A 25,032-nucleotide genomic window follows, 5' to 3' on the forward strand; every position below is an offset into this window, starting at 1 on the left:
ATGAATGTAGATGTAGAGCCTATATCAGATTGCATGCTGTCTTGGGCAGGGGGAAGGGGGAGAAAATTTAAAACTCAAAATCTTATGGAAATGAATGATGAAAACTAAAAATAAATAAATTAAAAAAAAAGATATACAAGTGGCCAAAGAAAGGCATGGAGATTACTTTTGCATATTTTTTGTAAAGATAATTGGAAGCCCCCAAATGTAGTAAGCACAAAATAAGAACACATTAAAAAGAAGAAATTGGAACATAGGAAATGACAGCCATTTTCAGAATTTGACTCTAATAAGACCACTGACTAATTAGAACAAAGGTCAAAATGAACCTCAAATTAGAAGAAAATAAAAAGATGAGAAGACATTGTGTCTTCTCACAAGTGTAAGTGTTCTTGACTGATGAATCTAAAGAAGCAGTTGACTCTGAAAAGTAGAAAATGGATAAAAGTGAAGACTTACTGATCACCATCCTTCATTAGGGAAGTTTAAGTGACAAAAAACAATAACCAAAAGGAGCAGGCCAGTAAGACCCAGGAACTGCCTCAGCCCCCAAACACTTGAATTGGAGCCAGCAAACAAGTGAATCAAAGGACTAAGAAACCAAGGATGACACTAGTTTTGATTTCAAGCTTATTTGCAAAATTACTATGGAGGATGATTGAAGAGTATAAGCAGAATCATCTCACAATAGGATAAAAGCATCAGAAAGGAAAATAGGCCTAGAGAAGTTTGGCACGAGAGTCAAATAAGCCAGATCCTCTCAAGAGCATGCCTCACTGAAACTGAAAGGAAGACCAAAAATTTCCAAATGAAAAACAAAAAAAACTCCTTTCTGATGTAGATGCAAAAATGTACCTTCTCTGTGATTTATAATTTTTTTCTTTACTGGTGAGGCAATTGGGGTTAAGTGACTTGCCCACGGTCACGTAGCCAAGTCCTCCTGATTCCAAGGCTGGAGCTCTGTCTACCACACCACCTAGCTGCCTCTGTGATTTATAATTTTAAAGAGTTGCCTTCAAACACTGAGAGGTTCAGTGACTGGCCAAATCAATCAGCCCATAGTGTCAGAGGCAGGACTGAGCTTGGTACTTCCTTACTCCAGAGCCAGCTCTCCATTTACTAACTCACATATGGTAGCTCTTACTATTAATTATTATTTCAGAAGCATTACCCTTTGCTGCTTGTTTCCCACTGATGGTCATATTTTTGCAGCCTCTGACTCTGAAACTCATTCCCTCCAAAGACACCAATTCTCCTGCTGGTCAGGGACTTAGTCTACCTGGATCAATTGAGTTCTTCCCAATTCTTTTCTCTTGTGCCTTTTTTATCCATTGATAATTCCATTACTCATTATCTTTTGATAATTTTACTTAGTTACTTTCTTGTGCTTCTTCTGTAGGATTGTAATCATGCTACCAGACAAAGTAAAAATAAGAATTCAATGATTTTTCCGGTTCTCCTCCTATTATCTGTCCAGTCTTTCTTAGTCTGATTTGCCGGGTCAGCAACTATCTCCAAGCCATTAAGAACAGGCATTACCTCAAGATCTGTCCTGGGTTTTCTTGTCTTTTCTACTGGTGATTTCATTAAGTCCACTGGATTCAGTTATCACCAGCATGCAGATTATTCACATGTATGTATGTATATGTGCATGTATATATGTGTGTACATGTGTATATATCTATAGCACCCCAATCTCTTTCCAGAACTCCAGTCCTATATTGACAACTGAATCACAGAATTGTAAAGTTTGAAGGATATGACATATGCACGTATATATGTATATATGTATGTGTGTATATACATATATGTATATATATACTCATGCACACACCCTCTACAACATACTCACCAAGTGGTTCACTTAGTATTTGTTTGAAGATAATCAGTGATGGAGAACCCACTACCTAGTAAATCAGCCACTGAACTTTTGTAGTGCTCTGCTTATTAGCTCCATTTGTTTCCTTATATGAAGACTTAATTTTCCTCTTTGCAATTTACATACACAACTTCTAATTTTTTTCTTTTGGGGCCAAGAAGAATATGTCTAACACTTAAAGGCAGTTTTCATACTCTTTCCTAAACCTTTCCTTCTCCAGGCTAAATATTCTCACTTCCCATAATTAATTGATCCTTACAAGGCATGATTTCATTGCAATTCACCATCCTCTACATGCTCTCCTGTGCGTCACTCTCTCTCCTGAAATGTGGTACCCAGGACTGAGTCCAACACTCCAGACATGATCTGATCAGCCCCATTATACCACCGTGCCATTGCATTTAGCAGTTAAGAGATCATTAGTAACCATGGAGAGAGCCATTTCAGTACAGTGCAGCAGGTCTTTTAACCTCATGTCCTGGATATTATGCCTCTCTTAATGGAGTCTAACAATGCATTAGTTTTCGGCTACTACATCACACTGTTGACTCATATTGAGCTTGCAGCCCACTAAAAACCCTTAGATAAGATGAATTGCTGTCTAGCCATGTCTTCTACATACTGTACTGTGAAGGTTGATCTTTTGAACCCAAGTAAAATACTATCTATGTATCCCAATTACATTTCATCTTATTGGATTCAGTGCACATACATAGTTGTCGTTTGTCAGGACCATTTTGGAATCTGACTATATTGTCTTTCTCAGCTTGGTGCCAAGTGGCAAATCTAACAAACATGATGTCTATGCATTTACCCAAGTCACTGATAACAATGATTAGCAGTGCAGGACCAATCACAAACCCTCAGGGCACTTACTGGAGAGACCTTCTTCCAAGTGGACATCAAACCATTATTGACCACTCTGGGGGTCTGACTGATCAACCAGTTATGACTCCACCCAATGATCTAAATAGTTAGAAAGCTAAATCTTCAGTGGCTTCTTATTGCTAAAATCAAATTCCTCAGCCTGGAATTTAATGTCTTCAAATATAGTGCCTACCTTTCCTTTCCAGGCTGATTTTTTTTATGGCTCGTACTCACATACTCCGAATCCTAGCCAACCTATCTTATTGGTCCCTGGGCCTCAAGATTCAATCTCTTGGCCACGCTTTTGTACAGGCTGCCTGCCTTCTTCACTTCCTCAACCCTCTACTCCCCCGTCCCCCCACCACCTGTCTGGAATATACTTGCTCCTCATTCTTCCAACTTTTTAGAACCTTCAGTTTCCCTCAAGATTCCTTCAAGCTCAACCCCTCTCCATTATCACTTTCTCTCCTCAAATGAGTTGTTACTTAAGTGTGTACAATGGAGTTGTACAAGAAATGTGAGAGGGAAGGAGGAAAGGAAAGGGATAAAGCAATTCTAATAGCGAGGCAATTTTGCCCCCATTCTACTGATCAAAGTTCATGCTCTGAAACAAACTTGAGAAGAGAGGCTTGGCTGTGTTGCTCCTGCAATCGCCCGTCAGTCGCTTCCCATGCCTGTGGCAGTGTGAGCACCTAGTTCTGTTGACTGAGTCTAGAATCTCCACTTCATTATCCCCAGTCTATTCATTCTATTTGGGCTGGTGCAGGTCACTAGAGGGATGGGCTTAGTGAGCCTCCCCGGCACTCCCGGGGAGATCCAAGGTAGCTGCTACATCTCCTTTGACTTGCTGGTGCCCTTTCTTGCCTCATAGTAAATTAGGAAGAAACAGGGGGTGGTGTGATCACCCTGTAATGTAATCACATTGATGTGCAAAGCCCTTTCAATGCTATTTTCCCCTAATTATCAGTTTTCCAGTCGGCTAAGTCTTTACCTGTTTTAATTTCCTTCTATTTGAGAAGTCCTGATTTGCCTATCTGATTTTTCTGAGCTTAGCTGGGTGTAGTGAAAAATAAAATTTACATTCCATTATTTCCACATCAACCAATTCAGATCCATCTGCTCTGTGATACAAATTGCCACGTTTTACTTAAGAATTTTAATATAAACTAAACAAACATCAATATATGAATATGTTCATATATAACAGAATGAGGACCATACATGAAACAATGAAATTTTATTATGTATAATCTAAAAATATATATGTATATATTTATACACATATATATGTTATACACACACATACACACACACACATATATGTAAATACACACACACATACACACATACTTAATGCTGTAGCATGGTGTGGTAAATAGAGAGCCAGTTTTGAAGCCAGGAAGACCTGAATTCCTCTTATCTAACACAGACTGGCTATATAACTCAGGGCAAATCACTTAACCTCTCAGCTCTACGCAACTTGCTAAGCCTATAAGTTGCAGAGGAGATGCTGACATTGGTTGTGAGTTTCCTTACTTAAAAGCTCCCTATATTAAGGAAATCACAGATCTATTTCCTATTTTTATTCAATTTAAGATGATAATACTAACACCAACACTGCCCTGACTGTCCCCTTTCAAACCATTTTTCTTCACTCTTTGTATTTTTAAATGCTTCACTGATGCTCTTTTCATCCTTTTTTTTAAACCCTGCCTCTCAACTCTCCTTGACAAAAATTAGAAGCCTTTTCTTGTAATAAATAAGTATAGTAGAGCAAAACAAATTCCACATCCACCAAGTCTAAAAACGAATGCCTCATTTTGCATGTTAGTTCATTATCTCTTTGCCAAGAGGTGCTCCATCAGCAATTTTCTGGAATGACCGATCACTGCAATGATCAGAATTCGTAATTCTTTCGGAGTGGTTTTCCTTTATATTATTGTAGTTATTGTATAAGTTCTTCTCCTGGTTCTGCTTGTTTCCTTCTGCATCAGTTCATACAAGTCTTCCAGGTTTTGCCGAATCCATCCCGTGTCATTTCTTGCAGCACAATATTCCCTTACACTTATATGCCATAATTGTTCAGCTAAAATGGAAACTCATTTGGTTTCCAGTTCTTTGTTAAAACAGAGATTGCAGATATAAATATTCTTTGTATATATGGTTCTTTCCCCCTGTCTTTGACTTCTGTTGGACTATGACTAGTATTGGTCAGACTGTCTTCTTTGAAAGAGATCTCTTTTCAGTTAAAATTGCTTCAAGATATCATACTGTATTTCATGATTGATTTAAAAGATATTTCAAGGGTAATTTTGACTTTACCAGATTTTCACCTTATGCTCTGAATTTAGAACCTAACCCCTATATAAAGTATCACTCTACTAGGTCATCAATCCCCATCCCCATCCTCTGTCCCCCCAGTAGAATATGAGCTCCTTGAGAGCAGGAAATGTGTTGTTTTTGACTTTGTATCCTCAATGCCTAACGTTGTAGGTGTCATATGGAGAAATAGACTGCAAACTTCTTGAGGGCAGGAAATGTTGTCTTTGTCTTTGTCTTTGTATCCTCAGTGTCTAGCTCATATGAACTCTTAATAAGTCCTTGTTGAACAAAATTGAATTTCAGTGGCTCAGATGACCTTTTCTCAGTGTTCATTCTCCTGAATCTTTCTTTCAGCTCTCAATACAGTTGAAGACCAGATACATACATGTGCAAGGCGCTGAACTTCTCAATATGCCATGCAATACTGTAAGGTTACAAATTGCAAGCAAAGTGCCTGCTGATGGGCATTGGTAGAGAAAATATCCTTGCTAAGAGTTTCTACACCAATAAAATACACATCCCAACCAACTCCCACTCCCTCCCCCCCCCATCAAAAACAAAACAAAACAAAAAAACATAAAACAGTAGCAAAGGTCAATAAGTGGAAATTTCAAGGAGATAGGTAGAGGCTTTATGAAAGGAAAAACTACCCAACAATTAAGGCTATGGTGCAGTGGGCCACCTTGGGAGATAGTGCTTCAGTCTCATTGGAGGTCTTCAAACAATAGCTGGATGACCACATGTTGGGAATGCTACAGAAGGGATTCTTATTTACATGCAGACTGGGCTAGCTGGCTTCTGTGACTGTGATCACCACCTGGATATTCTGAAAGCCATCCCAATGGATCATGCCCAAAATGGAACCCCTCATCTTTCCTCCACGCCCAACCTGCTCTAACCTTCTATTTCTTTTAGAGTTACTTCCATTTACCCATCACCCAAGTGTGAAACCTCAGAGTGATCTTTGACTCTTCCTTTTACTTTCTTGATTATTACCTTTCATTCATTTGTGGGACTGACCCTCCCAGGAACCTCTTCCCCCAAACACACATACATAGCTCTACATATGGTACAGAGATATTTTTGAGAGCTTACCACTAACCAATTTCCCCATCAATAAATATATAGGTCCAAGTAAATAGGAATCACTTCAAATTTTAAAAAACTGGTTCCTAGCAAAATATAGTTGCTTCATAGCAACCAGAACTTCTAATTTATTTATGGTCAAGGAAGATATATATATATATATATATATATATATAAATATGTATGTTCCTCCCCTCCTCTGGTCAAAAGTCAGAACCCCTCTCACAGGTTTTAAGAACCAAAGGTGGGCTGCCATCTTTGTTGTTCAGTCTGTTTCCCCAAGCTAAGGGATTTTCATGGTAGATAACAATTCCCTACCATTCCCAAGTCCAGTTTTCTGGAGACCACTTAGAAGTTAACTGGCTCAGTTAGTAGATTTTGGTATGGCAGCTCTCTGCTGCCCTCAGCTGGTACCCAGTCACAATAGCCCTTCCACCACTCGCTATCCACCACAGGCTGTGTACTCTAGAAGGAAGGACAAACAAAAACCATGGGAGGCTGTGTACCCTAGGATCATTGAAAGATAGATACCCATGTGTTGTCTACTGTTCTCCAGGGCTCATTTCTACCTACCAACATCATTTCAATGTCTGGCTTACATTCTACTTCTCTACTCCATCCCCTCCTCAGGACTCGTATTGACAATCCCACAGAGAGGCAGGCTGGTGTAGTTTGAATAGAGTATTGAGTAATAATACTCAATAGAGGAGAAAAGAGACTCCTGCCTAGATATTGACTGAATATGTGATTAGGAACAAGTTACTTTATGCCTCGCTTTTCTCACTTGTAAACTGGGAATATTTGTACAACCTACTTTACTGGGTGTTTTGAGGAAAGTGCTTTGCAAATATTACAGTGCCACATAAATGTGTTAGAATTATTCATCTTCATTGACCTTATAGTTTCTTACTCTTTTTGAAGGTGAGAACCTCTGAATCTACATCAGTCATTTACCTGCTCACTCCTCCTTTCAAATTACAACCTTACCTGCCATTTCTTCTACTCTCTCACCCCTACCCAGCAATTTACTTTCTGACCTTACCATGAACGTCAACCGATTACAGACAGTTCTCACTTTATGTAAGTGGACCATTCCGCAGACCTCTACATAAAGTGATTTTTACATAATGTGAATTTGTCCATGGATGTGGGGAAGGGAGGGAAGAAGGAGGCAAGCAGAAAGGGGGTTGTGTACCTGTGGAGGGAGGGGGCTGGCACACTGTTCAAGGGGCTGGGGATAGACATATGATGCCCAAGCACTGAAGGATGGAAGACAGACATGTGGGGGCTGGACATGTAGGCAGGTGGGTAGAGTGGGACAATGGTCTCCTCTCTTGGAGCCAGAGGTTTCAAGCCAGAATCAGGCTGCAAGTGGCAGTTTCTCCTCACCTTCTGATTTCACTTGGAGGTTTTTTTTATCGGAGTTGGTGGAGTGCTGCACAGAGGGCAGAAGCAGAGAGAGAGAGAAATAGAGACAGAGGAGAAAGAGACACAGGGAGAGAGAGAGAAGAGAGAGAGAAAGACAGAGAGACAGAGACAGAGAGACAGACAGACACTGGACGGTGGCTCCTTTTCCTTTCAGATACATCAGGCCAGGAAGAAGAACTGAAATATTCCTTGCTCCCTGTCAGGAGGAGACCTGAAGCCAACACTTATTAGTTCAGGTTCAACTTTGGGACAAAATGTTTCCTTAGCTCTGACAAAGCAAGGATAGGCAACAAGGATCTAGTATCATTTAGCTTCTATACATGCAGCCTCCCACTTCATAGGGAAATGAGTCTGTTCAGGAGGGCAGGGTGTGGTGATTCTCATGTTTTTCAGGAATCCACCAAGAGAGAAGGGCCCTGACTCCACCTGGTGGGATCTTTTATATCCCTAGGAGACCAGGAAGCCACCATTAACACAGCTATAGGGCAAGGGGAAGCTTATCAAGAAAGGTATAGCTTGAGCCTTGCCACCCCAGGCCAATCAAATCCCCAATTTGTGTCCTTTAAGGGAAAAAAAATCTATTTTAATCCATGTTGGAGGGAGGGTGTTGAGGAGAGGTCCTGATGGGTATTAGTCTTATCACACTCCCTACTGCCAATTCCAGACTCTCCTCTCTGCTACTATCACATAGCAACTTCTCTTCTTTTGAGGTTTGTCCCATCATCCTGTATCGAGTGGTCTGTAATGAATATCTATTCTTGCTAGGCTCTACCAGAATCCAGGTCACTATTCCTCCTCTCTCAAGTTGTTCGGTACTTGGCTCATACCACTTCACCACTCCAACCTCTGCCTTCATAATTGAAGATTTTCATATGCATGTTGATATAGATGAGGTCATATACATACTGATGTCTCCTCAAATATTCTGACCTACCAGGTTATTGACCTTATCGATTCCCGTATCTATGCTGCAGCTAGCAACAAGATGATCACAGGTGAGCACTCACTGTCACGTCACACATAACCTCATCACTGACAGGATTTTAACTCCTCAAGTTCCCTTCTCTGATCGTCACCTCCTCTCCTTCAGTCTCTCCCTCTGTCTCACACCTTTAACACCCATTCACCTTGGCTCTCTAGTGCTCCCCTTCCTCTTAAGGCATTGTTCCTGTTTTGCCCTCACCTGCTTCACTACACAGAGTTCATCTGTTTCACATCACATTATTTTCCATTTTAGTCCTAGCACTTTCATGCCCTCCCAATCCTCCAGCCTGGAGCACCCCTATCACCTGCCTTCTCTACTTGGATTCCTGAGTCAATGAATGCAGAGTTCAGATCTCTACTCATCCCCAACCTTTCTTATTAATGTTGAGGGTACCACCATCTTTTGCAGTCACTCCAACTGGTAATCCCAAAGTCATCGCTGACTCTTCCTCCCTCCCTCTCCCCACTCCCATTTCCAACCAGTTACTAAGTCAATTCAACCTCCATGACATCTCACTTTACCCTCTTCTCTACAGCTGCATAGTCACAACCCTAGTTCAGGCTCTCCTCTCTTCTCAACTGGACTGCTCAACATGCCTCACAGGAACAAAGATTTAGATTTAGATTAGAACTAGAAAGTACCCCAAAGGTCAATTAATCCAACCCCCTCATCCAGAGATCAAGAAATGGAGACCAGAGAAGAAAAATTACTTGCACAGGGCCTCACAGAGTATAAATGGTACAGCTATCTAATTAGTTTCCTCTCCTTCTAGTCTCTCCCCTTTTCAATCTATTCTTTATATAGCTAACAGAGGTCTGATTATCCTTGTTCAAAAATCTCTAGTGGCATCCTGCTTTCTCTAGAATAAAATACAAACTCCTCATCTTAGCATTTAAAACTCTCTAGAATTTGGCCCCCACCTAGACAGTTCATATTATTCATTTCAGAAAAATCTGTTCTAAATAACCTGGCCAAGTTGCTCCATGACTCCTTCTCCCTTCTCTGTGCATTTTCACAAGCCCACCTGCCATCTCACAAACACGCTCTCTCCTCATCTTAGCTTTTCGCAATCCTTGCCTTCTTTCAAGGTTCAATGTAGGTGCCATATCCTGATCTTCCCAACGGTCAGTGTTCTCTCCCTCCTTAATTTCCCTCATGCTATATTTGTGCTCATGATAAGATTGATGCCTGCTGGATGGTCTTTTTACCTCCAGGTACTTTCTTGATTTATGTATCCACTGTCAAACAAATCTTTCTAAAATGTGTTTTTCCTTAATGTTATTATTTTGCCCAAGAAGCTAGAAATAGCCCCCGTTTGCTTGCCACATCAAGGCCAAACCCCTTAGCCTGATGTTCAAAGCCCTTCACAGCCTGGCCACATATCTCCCTCTCTTTCCAATATTTCTCCAACACGCACCACCTGCTTTAGCTGGGCTCATCTCTGCACTGTCCTCCAGACAGGGACTCATTCAACACCAGTGCCTTTATTTGAGTTCTTCCCTGGCCGAGAATACCCTTTCCTTTCTCCGCCTCTTCAAATCCTACCCATCTGTCAAGCCTGTGCTTCACCCTCACCTTCTCTGAGGACCCTACTATATTATGTCTCTACTTTTTTTCAACAATATTACATTAATAGTCAACATCACATAATTAAGCACTTGATTCCCTTTGTTTCATACATGCCAGTTTTGTGTAGGTAGATGGCAAATTCCTCCAAGGCACAAGCCATGCTGAATACCACTTTGGTGTCTCATAACAACACCTGGCAGAGTGTTAAGAGTGACAGTGTGGTATGGTTTTTACGGTGCTAATCAAGTCTGGATGACCAGGACTTGAAGCTTGCCTTACATACTCACTAGCTATGATTTTATTTCTCTGAGTCTTAATTTCCTCATTTATAAAAGGGGAATGATAATAGCACCTACCTTGGATGGTTTTTACGAGGATGAAATGAGACAATGTCTGTAAAGTACTTTGCAACTTTATAAACACAGCGAGTTAAGTATACATCAGGTGCTTGATAAATGCTTATTTGATTAAACTAGACCTTAACATTTTACTTCTCTTTCTGCTTAAATGTCTTATATGACTCATAAAAATTTCCAGTTCCCTAATAAATTCTTCCACCTGTGTTGGGGGTGGGGTAGGTAGTACAGAGGCCAGTGCAAGGGGGAGGGCTGCAGACAGAACAAAGCCATGGGCTGTGGCAGTGGCAGCAGAGGACAGTCCAAACCCCAAACAGATTACCTTTTCCTCCTCTCTCCCCACACCCTGTGGGAATGCAAGTCTCTAGGGTTGGAGCACCATGGCCATAGGATTCTTGGGGTGGGGGCTGGGTAAGGAAGTGTGAGCTCTATGACAGGCCAGTAGAAGACCTTGAGGCATGAGGCCAGTGGACTACAGATTGTCACAGGAGGAAGCTACTCCTCTGGGTCAAATTCCCATTGGCCTCACTTTAGTTATAACTCTGCTCTATACTTCCATGGAAAGTGTGTGGCATAAAGTTGAACCTGGAATCACACTAGGCCAGTTTTTAACCCCTACCTGAATGGTGGTTGGATGAAGAAAACAGAACATGACAATGACTAGGAATGACATAGACGATGACTCTGAAACTATTTAAGTTGTGTAAATGATTAGGCAATGAAGTTGATATAGCTGATAACACTGACTGGGAACATCTAAATAGGAACTGAAAGTTTTGTCAAACAAGACATTTTCTCCAATCACAAATGAGGCTTGGAAAATTACACCATCCCAATTCAAAAGAAATGCTATTATGCTAACTATTTTAAAAGTGAATATCCTCCCCTGAGATAAGTAACCACACACACACACACACACACATACACACACACACACACACATCAACAAAATAAAGTTAACTTCCCTAACTGATCTCCTCATACAAAGAATGGCAGTAGAACTGACAGTCAATCCTAAAATCACTAGTCCTCATGAAATATCACATAGAAAACAAGTATATGGCTATAGAAGTATCCAAATATCAACTGAGAAGTGGAATTTAAAAAAAAAAAAGATGAACTATAGCCCTCCTGGGAAAAGTAATGACACAATATTGGCTTACACAGTGTTTTCCCCAAGGTACACACTATAATGCTTATATAGATTTTTTTTAAAGCTATGGAACTCTTTACGGATTGCAGTCCCTTCAAAGACCTGAATCAACAAATTTATAAAATAAATATTTATTGAATGCTTTCTAAATGCAAGGGACTATGTTAGGCACTATAATCTTCTGGATACAAGTTAATAAAAATTTTATCTTCTATCATCTCAACCAACTGAAGGTGACTGGCTTTCTGACTCATAGAAATTATCAGTTTTTGCCTTCATTGTAGCTTCTTTTCTATGCCCCAGGAAAATTAGGGGTCCCATTTAAAAAATGAAGGGTTTGGGTTAGAGGACATCTAAAGTCCCTTCTGGCTCTAACATTCTATGATTCCATGGTTCAATGGAGATGAAAACTCCTGCACAGCCTAACTATATCAATTCTCCTACTGCTCTTCACATCTGGAAAGTAAGAAAATACAAATGTCTGCCTACAGGAAATACATTCACAGTTTTCTCTCACGTAGAAATTATAAGGTAAAAAAATTTAAAGAACTCAGAGGGAGAAACAGTTTAATTTCTTTTAGTCTTTGGGCTAATAGGCCTATGTTAACATGAATACTTGGTGTAGGTCACACAAATTTTTCCATGACAGAATTACCATTTTCCTCTAATATTTAAAAAAGAATCTTTTATATTAATTTCTTAAAATTCATTATAGTGTTTATATATTTGTTTATGAAATCACTCACTTAAGCCTTAGGTCAGTGACATGAAAGTACAATAAACTCTGAGGATCTAGACAGCTTACTCATATTACCAATTTCTCTCTCAATTTCTTCTAATGGAATTCATCCAGGTGATAAAATGTCATCATGACATTCATTCTCTCTTGTTCACTTTCCTCTATGACACAAATGTGCTAGCTTACCTTAGGTTGGTGTTTTCCATCAATCTGAGGTGAGGATGCCTATTTTTTACCATGGAATGAGGAATTAGCAATACAAGAGAGAGGGAAGGATGCTGAGAAGAAGATGCTAGACAAAGAAGCTACGCAGCTTTCCAGCCTCTCTGAAGTTCATTTCAGCTTGACTCATTTTGTTTGAAATTTAGGTATCCTTCAATATACGAAACACTAGAGATGCTTTCCTGCAATTATGCTTGTAAAGACAAATGCTCCAAACCAAATTCAATTTTCTCATTGATTTTTTTTGTTGGAGGAGTGCTGGACTTGGAGTGAGAAGATACATGTCTCTTAGCAACGCCAAGTACATACGTTCCCTTACTGGGGAAACCCAAATCTTAGAGTAGCTCTGTAAGTCTTGAGATGATGGAATGCTCCCCTGACAGGATATTTATAGTCTGACCACACCTACTACATATTTGAAGCACTTTGAAAATAGTGAAATACTATATAAATATCAGCTCCTGTTATGACTATTATTGTCAGAAACGTGTTCCTATAAAATTCATCATAATATTTAATAAAAAATCAGTTGACAGGATAGTAAACCATTAAAAAATATTTTTTGTATAAAATACTCAAATGAAATTAGTGAATCAGAAGGACAATTTCTGATATTCTCAGTTTCAGTATTCCACATGAGGTGATAACGCAAAAAGTTACAGAAGCAGCGAGCTCTAATGCTGTGCCAAATGGGATATCTGAGAATCAAAGAATCATGGTTGGAGGTGGCACCATATCTGATGGAGAAAGCAGCCTCTTGAGGGGGTGACAAGTAGGAGAAATGAGCCTGAGTTCTGCCACCAGACAAGGGGAGAAGTTGTGTTATCTGTCATCATGTGACTGCATCACTAAGCCCAGTACCTATTTCACACTGGACTACTTCTCTATCTCCTTTTCTTGTCTTTCCCTTTGGTTATTAATAGCGTCCCAACTTCTTTTTGGGCTACTTATGGCAATGCTTACTATTTAATGCAAAACAAAGCTGATTTATTTTATCTTATTGACCGGAGTTATCCAGTATATCATGCTCCCCAGGAGAATAATGGCTATGGGGTAGTATGGTATGACGGATAAGTGGATAGAGATTTGACCTTGGGGTAAGAAAGACCTGGATTTAAGTCCTGTCTCTGAGACACGGTGGTTGTGTGAGCCCAGACAAGTCACTGCCCTGGGAACTCTAAGATACTAAGTTGAATTTCCCACACAGTATGGTAGAACCCAATTGGCCTGGGAGTCACAAAATAGGGGTTCTTACCCAGTTCTGCTACTAACTCTGCTACTACCTTAGGGAAACTGCTTAACCTTTTGAGGCCTCCTTTCTTCAGCTATAAAATACATTGGTTGAATTAGATGATCTTCAGAATTCCTTCCAGCTCTAACATTTTGTTAACATGAGATGGATCTAGAACAACCTCCAACTCAATATAGGAAGGCTTTTAACAGTATCCCTAGCAGAGAACCTCCCAAGGCAGTCAAGTGCACTGTTGGAGAGTTTTAACTCCTGGGAATTTCTTATTTTTCACCTTTTTTGATCCACTTTAACACTGATGGTTTTGTATCTAAAATAACAATTCCTCATTTGGGTTGTCCATCACTTGTGCTCAATGTCATCTTCTCAGAGAATGGGAAGGCTTTGCCCCTAGTCTTAGGAATCTCAGAAGAATTTCTGCTTTCTTCCACATCAACTGCACTGTTCAACTATCCTAAAAGCTCAGATCAGCTTCTTAATCTTTCCTTGCTTTTGTCCCTCGGAGCTATAAAACAGGGATACAAACATTTGTTGGTCTGAAATGACTTTTTAAAAGTTATTACAGTATTTTGCATAACCTTTTGGGCACTCCCCTTTTTTCCTTAGAAAATTATTGCTGAGTTTGGAGGAGGTCAGGCAGTCCAGTTTCCTTCTAATGCCTCCCAGTCCACCATAGGTCATTCATTTGCTAATTAACCATGAGTGTTTTGTTTGTTTGGGTCCAAACCAGTGGAAGGAAAAGGCTGAGAAAGAAATGGCCCTAATGGCAATGGAGTCATTGCATATCCTTAGTAATAGTCACAATGTGAGAAGCATGGTGGTAAAAAGAGGCTTTCTATCTCTGAATCTTAATAAAGCACAGAATATTTCAAGGGGAAGAGCTATTACAACCTAATGAGGAACCTGCTTCAAGATTATTCTTATAATCAGTTCTTTCCATAAAACTATAACTGTGGCTAGAAGGGACTGTGAAATACTTTGCTGTTTTTCAGTTGTTTCAGTCACGTCCAACTTTTTGTGACTCGATTTGGGGTTTTCTTGGCAAAGATACTGGACTGGTTTGCCATTTCCTTCGTCAGCTCACTTTACAGATGAGGGACTGAGGCAAACAGGGTTAAGTGACCTGACTATGGTCACACAGCCAGTAAGAGTCTGAGGCTGGATTTGAACTCAGGAAGATGAGGCCTTTAGACCTCCACTGATCTATACATTTCTAAAGTATAAAGTCTTCTCAAATCTCAGAGGCTATCTAGTCTAATTCCCTAATTTTACAAATAAGGAAACTGAGGTCCAGGGAATTTAAGTGACTTACCAAAGGTCATACAAGTAGTATTCAGTTGAGATTTGAACTTGGGTCCTCAAACTACAAAGCCAGTGGTCTTTTCCCTACCACTGCCTTTTTCCCTGCCTTTTCCAAACTATAGATCAGCGCTAGGTGTGAGGACAACTTTCCCAGAATGTTAGAGGAGGGTAGATGTACATTGACTAAGGCTTTATCTGGAATGGACTTAGGGTTTCTAAGGTAATTTATCCATTTTCACTCCGTATAGAATGTTTATTCTATAAACACAGGGTGCAAATGTTTTGCTGCCTAACTTTACTGATTTCATTTTGTTTTAATGTCTTTTATGAGTTTATTCACATTCTTTCAAAATGTCAGCAATGTCCTAAATGGGAGTAACTGTCTATGCAACTCTCTTTTGTGCACTGAACATACCTATTCCTCAAAACCCAGTTCAAATGCTATCTCCTCCAAACAACATTCTTTATTGTTTTTTTAATTTAATTTTATTTTATTCTTATTTAATTTAATTTTTTGCTTTTTTATTTTTCAAAAGACATTCTTTAAACCTAGAGATCTGGTCCCCTAAATTTCTAAAAGACCAATCTTCATGTACTGCTCTATACTATAAACTATATGTAAGCATACATTCTTCACTAGATTGTAAACTCTTCTAGGGAAAGGACCATGTCTTATTTATCTCTGAATCCTCCTTCAGCATCTAGAAGGAAAAAAAAAACCACCCACCTTGCACACAGTCAGTCCTCAACAAATATCTGAGGAATGAATGACCTGAGTTTTTGTTTCAAAAGAGAAGGCAGCACAGGGAACTGGTCCCCTTGGAACTTCAGTGAGGAGGTAGTCAGAAAAAGCGTAAGCTGTGGCTCTGAGCCGTGTAGGCTTTTCTGCTTATATGAGGTATAGGTTGTTGGTTAGTAGTAACCAAAGAATTTGGATATCTTGAACTGTGGTCAAAATTGATGTCATTACTACTGGCAATCATGGTGGCAAGAATGGAAGGAACTAAAGTATCTGTATTAATTTGTTGGAGGCAGGACTAGAGTGAAAAGGATTGGATATAGGTGACAGTTACTGGCTGGCTCTGAAATGGTTATTTCTAGCTTGGAGTTTGCTTCTGAACCAACCACTATGAATTTGCATAGAGGAATATCAATAAATAATGAGATAGAGCTTCTTCTATGTGACTCTTCCCTTCTAAGAATTCAATGTTTTATATATTATCTCATTTTATCCTCATCTGATTTTTAATTAAAGCAGATTTTACAAGAGTATTGGATAAAGCATTCTTATAAAGCAGGTATGGCACATGCATTCCCAATACTCTTTTTTTAGAGCTAAAGAAAAATTGAGGGAAAAATTGGAGAAGTTCACTCTAGATTGAAGAAAAAAGGCAAAATTTAGACTAAGTTGCAACTGTCCAGTATTCTGTTTCTTTTTTACCACTTCTATATCAATCAGGTTAAAATGTTTGTTTATTACTATAGGATGGCCCAAAATCTTAGTGCAGTTTTAAGCTATGAAACTATTACCACACCACCTACGTTGCTGTGCGATGAATATCATGAATCAAGAAATAGGAATTTAGTTTCTAAATAATGAATTAAATAATCAAAGTATAGTAAACCTAAAACTTAATTAAAAGCAAAGTTTTCTTAGGTGTCAATTAAAAGAAAAAATGCTTGGAAATAAAAATTATGTTTACAAGGTTTTAGTGACTCAGTGCATGTATTCCAAAATCTGAATACAAGAGAAACATAAAAAAGGCTAAAACTTTGAAGATCAGAGATACCTTTAAAGTCCAAGAAAATATGACTACTGAAAGGAGAAAAACAAGTCATTAACATAAGGCATTTATCACATGGTATCTAAATTCATACTTTACAGATACCCCCCTAACTTTTGTTTACGGCAAAGCACAACAGTTCCTAGCATGTGGTTTTAGTTACCACCGGGAGACAATCTTAAAATAATGAATTGCAAATCCAAACCTACATGACGTATTAGTTTCATCTGCGCTAATTACTCTGCAGCATTTGGTTGTATCATTCCTCAACGTTAACCAGGCAGTATGTAAATTCTACAAATTAGATTTAATTTCAAATTACTTATAAGTGAAGATCATAAAGGAGGTACTAGAATTGACCTCTGTGACATTCTATTTATGGTATCTCCTTATGGACTATATTGTTTATACTCTGCTACCGTCTACTGTCTCGATCTTATGCTGACAAAAATTATTTAGATACACAACATAAGATCTGACCTTAAATTCTTTTGTTGTTTTCCCTCTTTTATGAATACATTGAAAAAAATGCACATGCTTTTCCCCCTTCAGATAAATTCACCTTTTTAGAAATCACCATAAAAATGCACTTTTTTTAAAGACTAAGAAATTGAGAATAATTAACTACAAAAGCAATTCCCATTTTTCCCACTAATTCTGAGCCATCCTAAGACAATAATAGCTATACGGATGGATGGTAGATATTGGAAAAGAACATCTCCCAACTTAGAAATTTGTTAAACATTTTAAGTCCTATTTTCTCAACTAGGAAATTTTGATAAAAAGTAGAGGAAGAAAAGGAGTGTAAGAAGTCATAGAAGTCACCATTTTCCTTAGATAATTACATATAGAGAACACCTTTGAAATGTGACTATCAAGGAGGCAAATCTGCAGCAAGTAGATATTAGTTTACTTAATGAGCAAATACAAACAATATTTTCTGATAAGAAACATTTTCCAAAGAAATTTATAAAAGTGGCCAAACTTTAAGCTTAGCCTAAGAGATGGATATTGCTCAAACACACATATGCAATACACAAATTCAGTAGTGGTTTGAGATGGCAAAAACATTAAATTCTGTGGCAGACTCTTATAAGACCACAAAAGGCTTTCTGTTGGTTCACCAAGAAGTTAGCAGTTGCAGAAGCATCTGAAATTAAGTTACCAGAACAAGAAGAGAAAAATGTCTCTCACTCACCTGAAAAAACACTCATGCTATTTTTCCATTTCCTATTAAATTTATATCTTATAATATAAACAATAGAAGCTTTTGCAGAATTGTACAGATAAGTGAGCAAAATATTTAAAATGTGAAACTAAAGTCTTAATTGCTAAATAATTGGTAATAAACTATTTCAGTCTTGCTCTTTCTCATTGACTATACTCTTTAAATTATATACTATGTGATAATTGTAATTTTCTTTGCATGTGTTTTCTATTCATACACACAAATTCTTTTTTATGTTTAAGGTATGATGAAAATTTTAAAGAAATTTAAAAATACAAAAAAACAGATGGAAGTTATATATAAAAAAATAGAGTGAGATTTTAATTAGGAATGCATGTAGAAGATTCAATAAAACAAGCACATCTTTTACTGATAATTAAAATATTTATATAGACTACAGAAAGAAAGGTGACTTTTACCTGTATTAGTTGAGGCAGGGCTTTTAAAGTCAGGCAGAACCAAATTCCCAACTTGCACGGGAGCAAATCATGCCACTGTGGTTTCATTAACAATCTAAAGTAAACAAAGTTTTCTTTTAAAAATAGTAAAACTGAGAGAACCAGTAGGTAAATGGAATGTTTTAGTAAAAGGTCAAGTTTTCCCGGAATACAAACAATATTGAAACATCAAACAGCATGATTCCTTCCTTAAAATGTGTTATGACCCATAATAAAATAAAACTTGTTTAACATTTATAAGACATTCATTAGATTAACTTGATTTTTGATACAAAATATAGTAAATAAAACAAATACAATAAATACAGCAAGTAAGATAATCCACGATTGCGATTTTAAGGCAGGTAGCCAGCCTCCAATCATTTTATAAAGATACAGAACAAAAACCTTCTCTCTAACCTGGGCTTTTCATCACTTTTATAAAATGAATTCTTAGACCTTATGATTACTTCAGCTAAAAAAGACTAACCATCACCAAAATGTCCACAAGTGCTGACAACCAGATATGAAGACTGTAGCATAAACAAACCAATACATAAAAATTAATGTCATTTGCAGTTCACTGAAGCATTACTCACTGATGTCACCAGAAGAGAAGACAAGCAGAGTAGACTCTGATCTCCATTCACATTGATCCAGTTCATGCCCCTGCTGTGTGAACTATTTAAACCCTTTATTTCTTTCTATGAATCAACAGAAGAAATGGTGGTATCTTTTAGAATATACTGAATGTCACTATCTCCCTATGTCCCTTCAGAGCTGAACAGCAAGAACAGGATTTTTCCACTAAGGCTCTATTTCTAGAGTTTGTTAAATATAAGTCTCCCTTAGTGTTAAGATAAGACCCTTATTAGTTTCACCATCAAACACAAAAATAATCTGTTTTCCCTACAGGAGAAAAATATGTACATGGCACACGCTTCTCTTAAGAACAGAAACTGTCTTTTAAACAGCTCGTGAAGAAACTTTGCTTCAAGTCTTAGCATGCTCCTGGAGTTTTCCATATTAACCTCATTCATGAATGTAAAACAGACATATACTTGTAATATTTTACTGACCATCACCTCTCTATAAACAAAGCTGGAGCCCTTCAAAGGCTGAACAGGCTGCCTTTAGGTATACATACACAAGTACTTATTATCAAGAGGCTGAACACTTAAAACATTACAGGCAGTTTCTTTTAAAACGGAAGTTGTGTAACATATCAAAGACATACTTTAAAATCATCAAGCATTTATGCAGGCTCCCACCTTTCATGTTTCTCTAGAGCAGTAAGTTTCCCTTCATCCGCACTCTTGTTTCCTGCCTTTTTCTTCTTTTCTCTCTTTTTTTTGCTAAGCAGTTCATCCTTAACATATAAAGAATTATGGTTACAGGTTATCATTAACATAGACTCTCTGAATGTTGCTGGGACTCTTCTGTGAAGGATAAACATTATGGAGTAGCATTTATGCAAATGTATGTAGGGTCCTACATGATTAAGTAAAATCATCTATCTTTAACAATAACTGTTGCCATGGTATCCAGTCCTTAAACACACATGAAGTCCAGCTCTGTCAGTCATGTGTATCTCCATAGCAATCAAAGTTTTCTAAGAAGAAAAAGCATTCAACTTGTCTTTTCTCATTCATCAACTTTAATAATGTCGCTTCAACAAGGAGTAAACAAATGCTAATGCAGGAATACTGTTTAAACTGTATTTTATTATTTTTAGTATATTAATAAAATCCATAAAAGAATATAACTAGATAGAAGGATACCAAACTAATTAGGGAGTAAATTAGTGCCTTGCTTTTGACTTTATACCAAATAGGCTCTAGAAGTTGTTAAATCATACTTAAGTCAAATTTGTGATTTATTTAGTTAAAAAAACCAAATAAATTAAAATGCAGTATTCAATGTGCTGTGACATAAGGAATGTCTAAAATCATATTTAAGGATTAAAAACATAATAATGGGAGAAAATGTTTATTTCTGCTTTAGTGGTGAAACTGATGAAAACAAGACATCTTTGCTATCTTCTAATAAGCCATAGCTCAAGACTTCTGGTGAATAGCAAATCTATAACTACAAATTAAAATGCAAAATATTATTTTGAAGTTATTATTCTTTAAGGAACACAATATTTCTTCTTAAATTATTGATTCTGGAACGTATCACATATTATAATTAATTCTGAAAACAAAAACACATTTAGGATACATATATATGTGTGTATGTATATATATATATATATACACACACACACACACATATATTTAAATACCCAAGCATTAGCAACACACTTTCTGAAATGCTATTCACACACATGTGTATATATGTATGCACACACACATATATATCCTGAAGACTACAGACCATCTGATTTATTACCAATACTTACCAGCTGTTTTTCCAGGTAGATTGACCAAACCACAGCATAATGGCCCACTGTGAGAATAATGAACAAGAGTAATGCCAGCTCAGCATTGCTCATTTTTCTCACCCGCCTGTAGTAGAATACAGGCTGTCGCCAATCTGGTAGTCCATTGATCAGAATATCATCATACCTATAGTAGCAAATATAAGAGGCTTTCATGAGGCAGTCACAATTAAAACAACAACAACAACAACATAAACAAAACATTAACTGCATCAGCATTTAAAAGGGGGTTAAGAATGACTCCAAAATCTATACAAATGACCTAGAGGCGGAAAACCAACATTATGTTCCTTACTTCAGTTTCAGGCAACAGTCAAAGCTTCACACCAACACAACATGCCACGGATTTAAACTGGCCATAAAAAAGGTGCTAAGTCTTCTGCTCCTATAGCACCCCCAAATGATGGACTCATGGAATGACACCTGCACTAAAAGAACCTATGTTCTACCTGTCTATCATAGCCAGTGGGAAAGAATACACTATAAAAATGAGCAACAAAACGATGAATTTTCTTGGGAAAATAAAGAGTTCTATTTATTATCATGAATAATTTATTAAAGTTATAAACCCACTATAAAATGGTTATTATTTTTCTCTTAAGTACATTTCTACATGAATAACATGGTTCAAGGTTGAAATACTAATTTGTATTATTTTAAAAATCTTTTTTAATGAGATAACAGATTGCTTATAATGACAGATAACTTAAATTCCTTTAGAAAAATTAAAAATTCCTAGGTTGCAAAAATATAATGGTAAATTTTCATGTTCTTTTAATAAAATCATATATTTTTTTAAAATTTTCTTTTTTTTTTTCCCCAGGAATGAAAACAACAGGAAAGACTTCTTCTAAATGCATTTAACGAAACTTTCTTGTTGCTGTCTTACATGGCAGATTTGTACTTTAAAGATTTAAATTCCTTTAAATTTAAATTTATCTGCTGGACAAATACTTTTGAAAATAAAAAAAAAGAGAAACATCTAAAATGTAAAACTCAAAATAGTCACATTCAAATACTGTATGTTCAAGATACACAACCTGTTAATCTTAATTGAACACAACTCATTAAATATTCTAATCACACCATTTCCAGAATTAAATCTGCACTGAAAGGCCTAATTTGGTGCAACACATTGACCAAAATATTTTAATTAAAAATATTCTGAGTTAGTCGCAGGCCTAATTACAGGAATAGAAATAGGGCCTATATTGTCAGGCAGGTCAGTAGAACTCAGTAGTAGGTTTTTCTCAAGTAAATTGACCGATCTAGGAATAATAGCGCAGCTGCTAAACTGCCAGTCTTGACATGTAAATCAATTTAAATGCAACAACTGCAGTAGCTACTTTGATAGTTATTAAATTGATACCTTGGAGATGTGCTAAAAAAATAAAAACCACAAGATTTATTACAGGCAAACTTCTGCTTTTTAGTAGAAAAGCAATAATTTTACATGTAAAATATATTTTATTTAACAAATCTAGAAAACCTGACTTTTAGACAAACCTAGATTATTAATAACACTGTCGCATCAGAATGACCATTGTTCAGAGCAAAAGACATTAATTAGTACTAGAGTTTTTACCAGGCAAATTGTTTAATGCACAAGAGTCTAACAAATTAAAATGCAGTTGTGTGCTAGACTGATTATACAGAATTTGCTGATGTCAACATTTTCAGCAATATTTAAAAATAATATCAAGAGGCATACATTTTATTACAAGATTTACTTTTTCAAGTAAATGATTCAATTTAAAATCTGGTGATAATCTATCCATTTTGACACAGAAGAAATTTCAGAGACCAATGGATTGGTAAAAAGACACCAGAAATTTAAAAGGTATAAAACAAAAACTTCATTTGAATGATGCCCAAGAAAGTGTTACATCTTGTGTTTAATCGAAATATACATTCTAGACTATATTTGTTGATTGGTAGAAAAGCTGGGTAAATAAAAAACCATTATCAGTAAATCCCTTATGCATTAATTTAAGACAAAAGAAAAAACCACCAGTGTTAGAAAAAAATTCTCATTACAGTTTTTTTTTCATTCTAATACAGTATTTTAAACTATGTTTGAAGAAAAACAATGCTGGTAAGATTCCTAAGCATCAGTAGTCAAATATTTTTATCATATATCACATTGCAATACATACTAACAATATTTATCTGTCTTCACTGTATATAAATCCTATTTAGTGCACAACCAAATTTCAGATAGCAGAATCTAATGCATTAAACACACTAAACAGTACTAGGTATTTACTAGGCTACGTCTGCCTCTCTGAACAACAGCCTCTAAGGATTAAGTCTTAGAATCAATGCTCTATTGATTTTACTATCAATGAACATTATGGCTCACACGACTGGCCATTTTAAGGGAAGATAGCTTCTATTATAGCCTACTTTTTAGAATATATGTTGGTAAAAGATAAATCACTGCTTTCATTATAAAGCACTGAAAAAAAAAATAATGGAATCTTTCCCCAAACTGGCTCAGGCCAATGCTCCTTAAGTTATTTAAGAAGAAAAAAAAATGTCTTGGTGACATGATGCCAAATTTGAAACGTCACTATATTAGGCTCTAATTTTGAAACTTGTTTTTCACTCTTATAATATTATACAAATAAATAATGCAATTTGTTCACTGAATTATTTAAATGGATAAGTCAACTGTTGTTAGAAACTAAAGTCAGAAAAAACAGATTCAAGAAAATATTCACGAGTAAATCTCTTGAGATTTTTTTCTTTGAATACTTATCTAAGTTACTATGAGAATAAACTAACTTAAAGAATATTAACTCTTCAAATACATGTATGAAGTGTGTAGAGTAATAAGTATTCTATTTGTTTGCTATTCCTATAATCTGCACAGCAAATATGCAATAGTACACATCCAATGAGAATAGGTGCCATGATTTGAGATTAAAAAAAAATTAATCATCACTCCATGAAACAGCACTATTTTGACATAGAAATCACTGGAAAACAAATTCAACTTCTAAAAAATAGCTTTTTGGCATTAATAATATATAGTTCTACATTAGCATAATGTTTAAAATATATAATAGTAATTTGATAACCAAAATGAAAAAATATTTTTCTTAACCAGAAGTCCTATATACTTGTAGAATAATCTAATTTTAAAGTTTGACAATTTTCATCTAATTTTTGAAAACTAGATGATCCTAACGATGATTTAAATCCTGATTTCTCCATAGGAAGAAGTTTTAATTTAAGGATTAAAAAAAATCCTTTAGGAAATTCATGTTTTGAAAGATAGGTAAAATCTGCTTCATTTGAAGTATGAAGGACAGTCAACATACTTAAAGTAATTAATGATGTCTAATTTTAAAATTCAAATTCACAAAAGGCTCATTTGCTTCTTTAAAAAACAAACTGATGAAGAAGATACTTGATGTAACTGTGGTAGAGAAGTTTGTACTTTCCATATGGTAGATTTATTATGCCTACTAATTAAAGAGGAGATGTACATAGATACTTGTTATTTTCACGAGAATGTTTATTTTGGTTTAACTACTAAACACTTCCTAAAATCAAATTTACATTAATAAGGTAAAAGGGTTCACAAAAAGTTACTAGATTATCATGCTTTTCATTTTATTTAAAAAGAAAAACACAATTCTCTTTTTCTTTTAGCAAGTGGAAAGGTTGTCAATTATCACAAATATCATGCACTAAAATACAGTGATTAAATAACAAACTAACAACCTTAACTATCATGGCAGTAGCAAATAAATACTTATTTAAAAATCTAATAGATTTCACATAAAGGTATATATACATTCACGTTCACAAACTAGTATTCATGCAACTATTTTGTCTCTGGTGGTGGGTGATTATTTCAAACACCAATCAGACACATAATTTTATAGCATGGAACAGGTAAAAGTTGAGGTTCATCAATTCATCCATATACAACTTAGCCAAGAATTTCAGAAAGGCAAGTCAATAGGTGAAAT

General features: G+C 36.5%; 1 protein-coding gene across 1 annotated transcript in view; it reads right to left on the minus strand.

Annotated features, from left to right (window-relative positions):
- DNAJC1 (DnaJ heat shock protein family (Hsp40) member C1) overlaps window positions 1-25,032 on the minus strand; it is a 251,823-nt gene that overhangs the window by 127,839 nt on the left and 98,952 nt on the right. Inside the window, exons 4-6 of the mRNA XM_027847908.1 lie at window positions 21,011-21,176; window positions 19,878-19,975; window positions 18,589-18,682 (exon numbers count right to left, since the gene is read on the minus strand). Of these exons, the coding sequence (XP_027703709.1) occupies window positions 18,589-18,682; window positions 19,878-19,975; window positions 21,011-21,176 (358 nt within the window). The remainder of the gene's footprint in view (window positions 1-18,588; window positions 18,683-19,877; window positions 19,976-21,010; window positions 21,177-25,032) is intronic.

Source organism: Vombatus ursinus, unplaced genomic scaffold, assembly GCF_900497805.2.
Source record: "Vombatus ursinus unplaced genomic scaffold, bare-nosed wombat genome assembly UNPS02005459.1, whole genome shotgun sequence".
NCBI lineage: Eukaryota > Metazoa > Chordata > Mammalia > Diprotodontia > Vombatidae > Vombatus > Vombatus ursinus.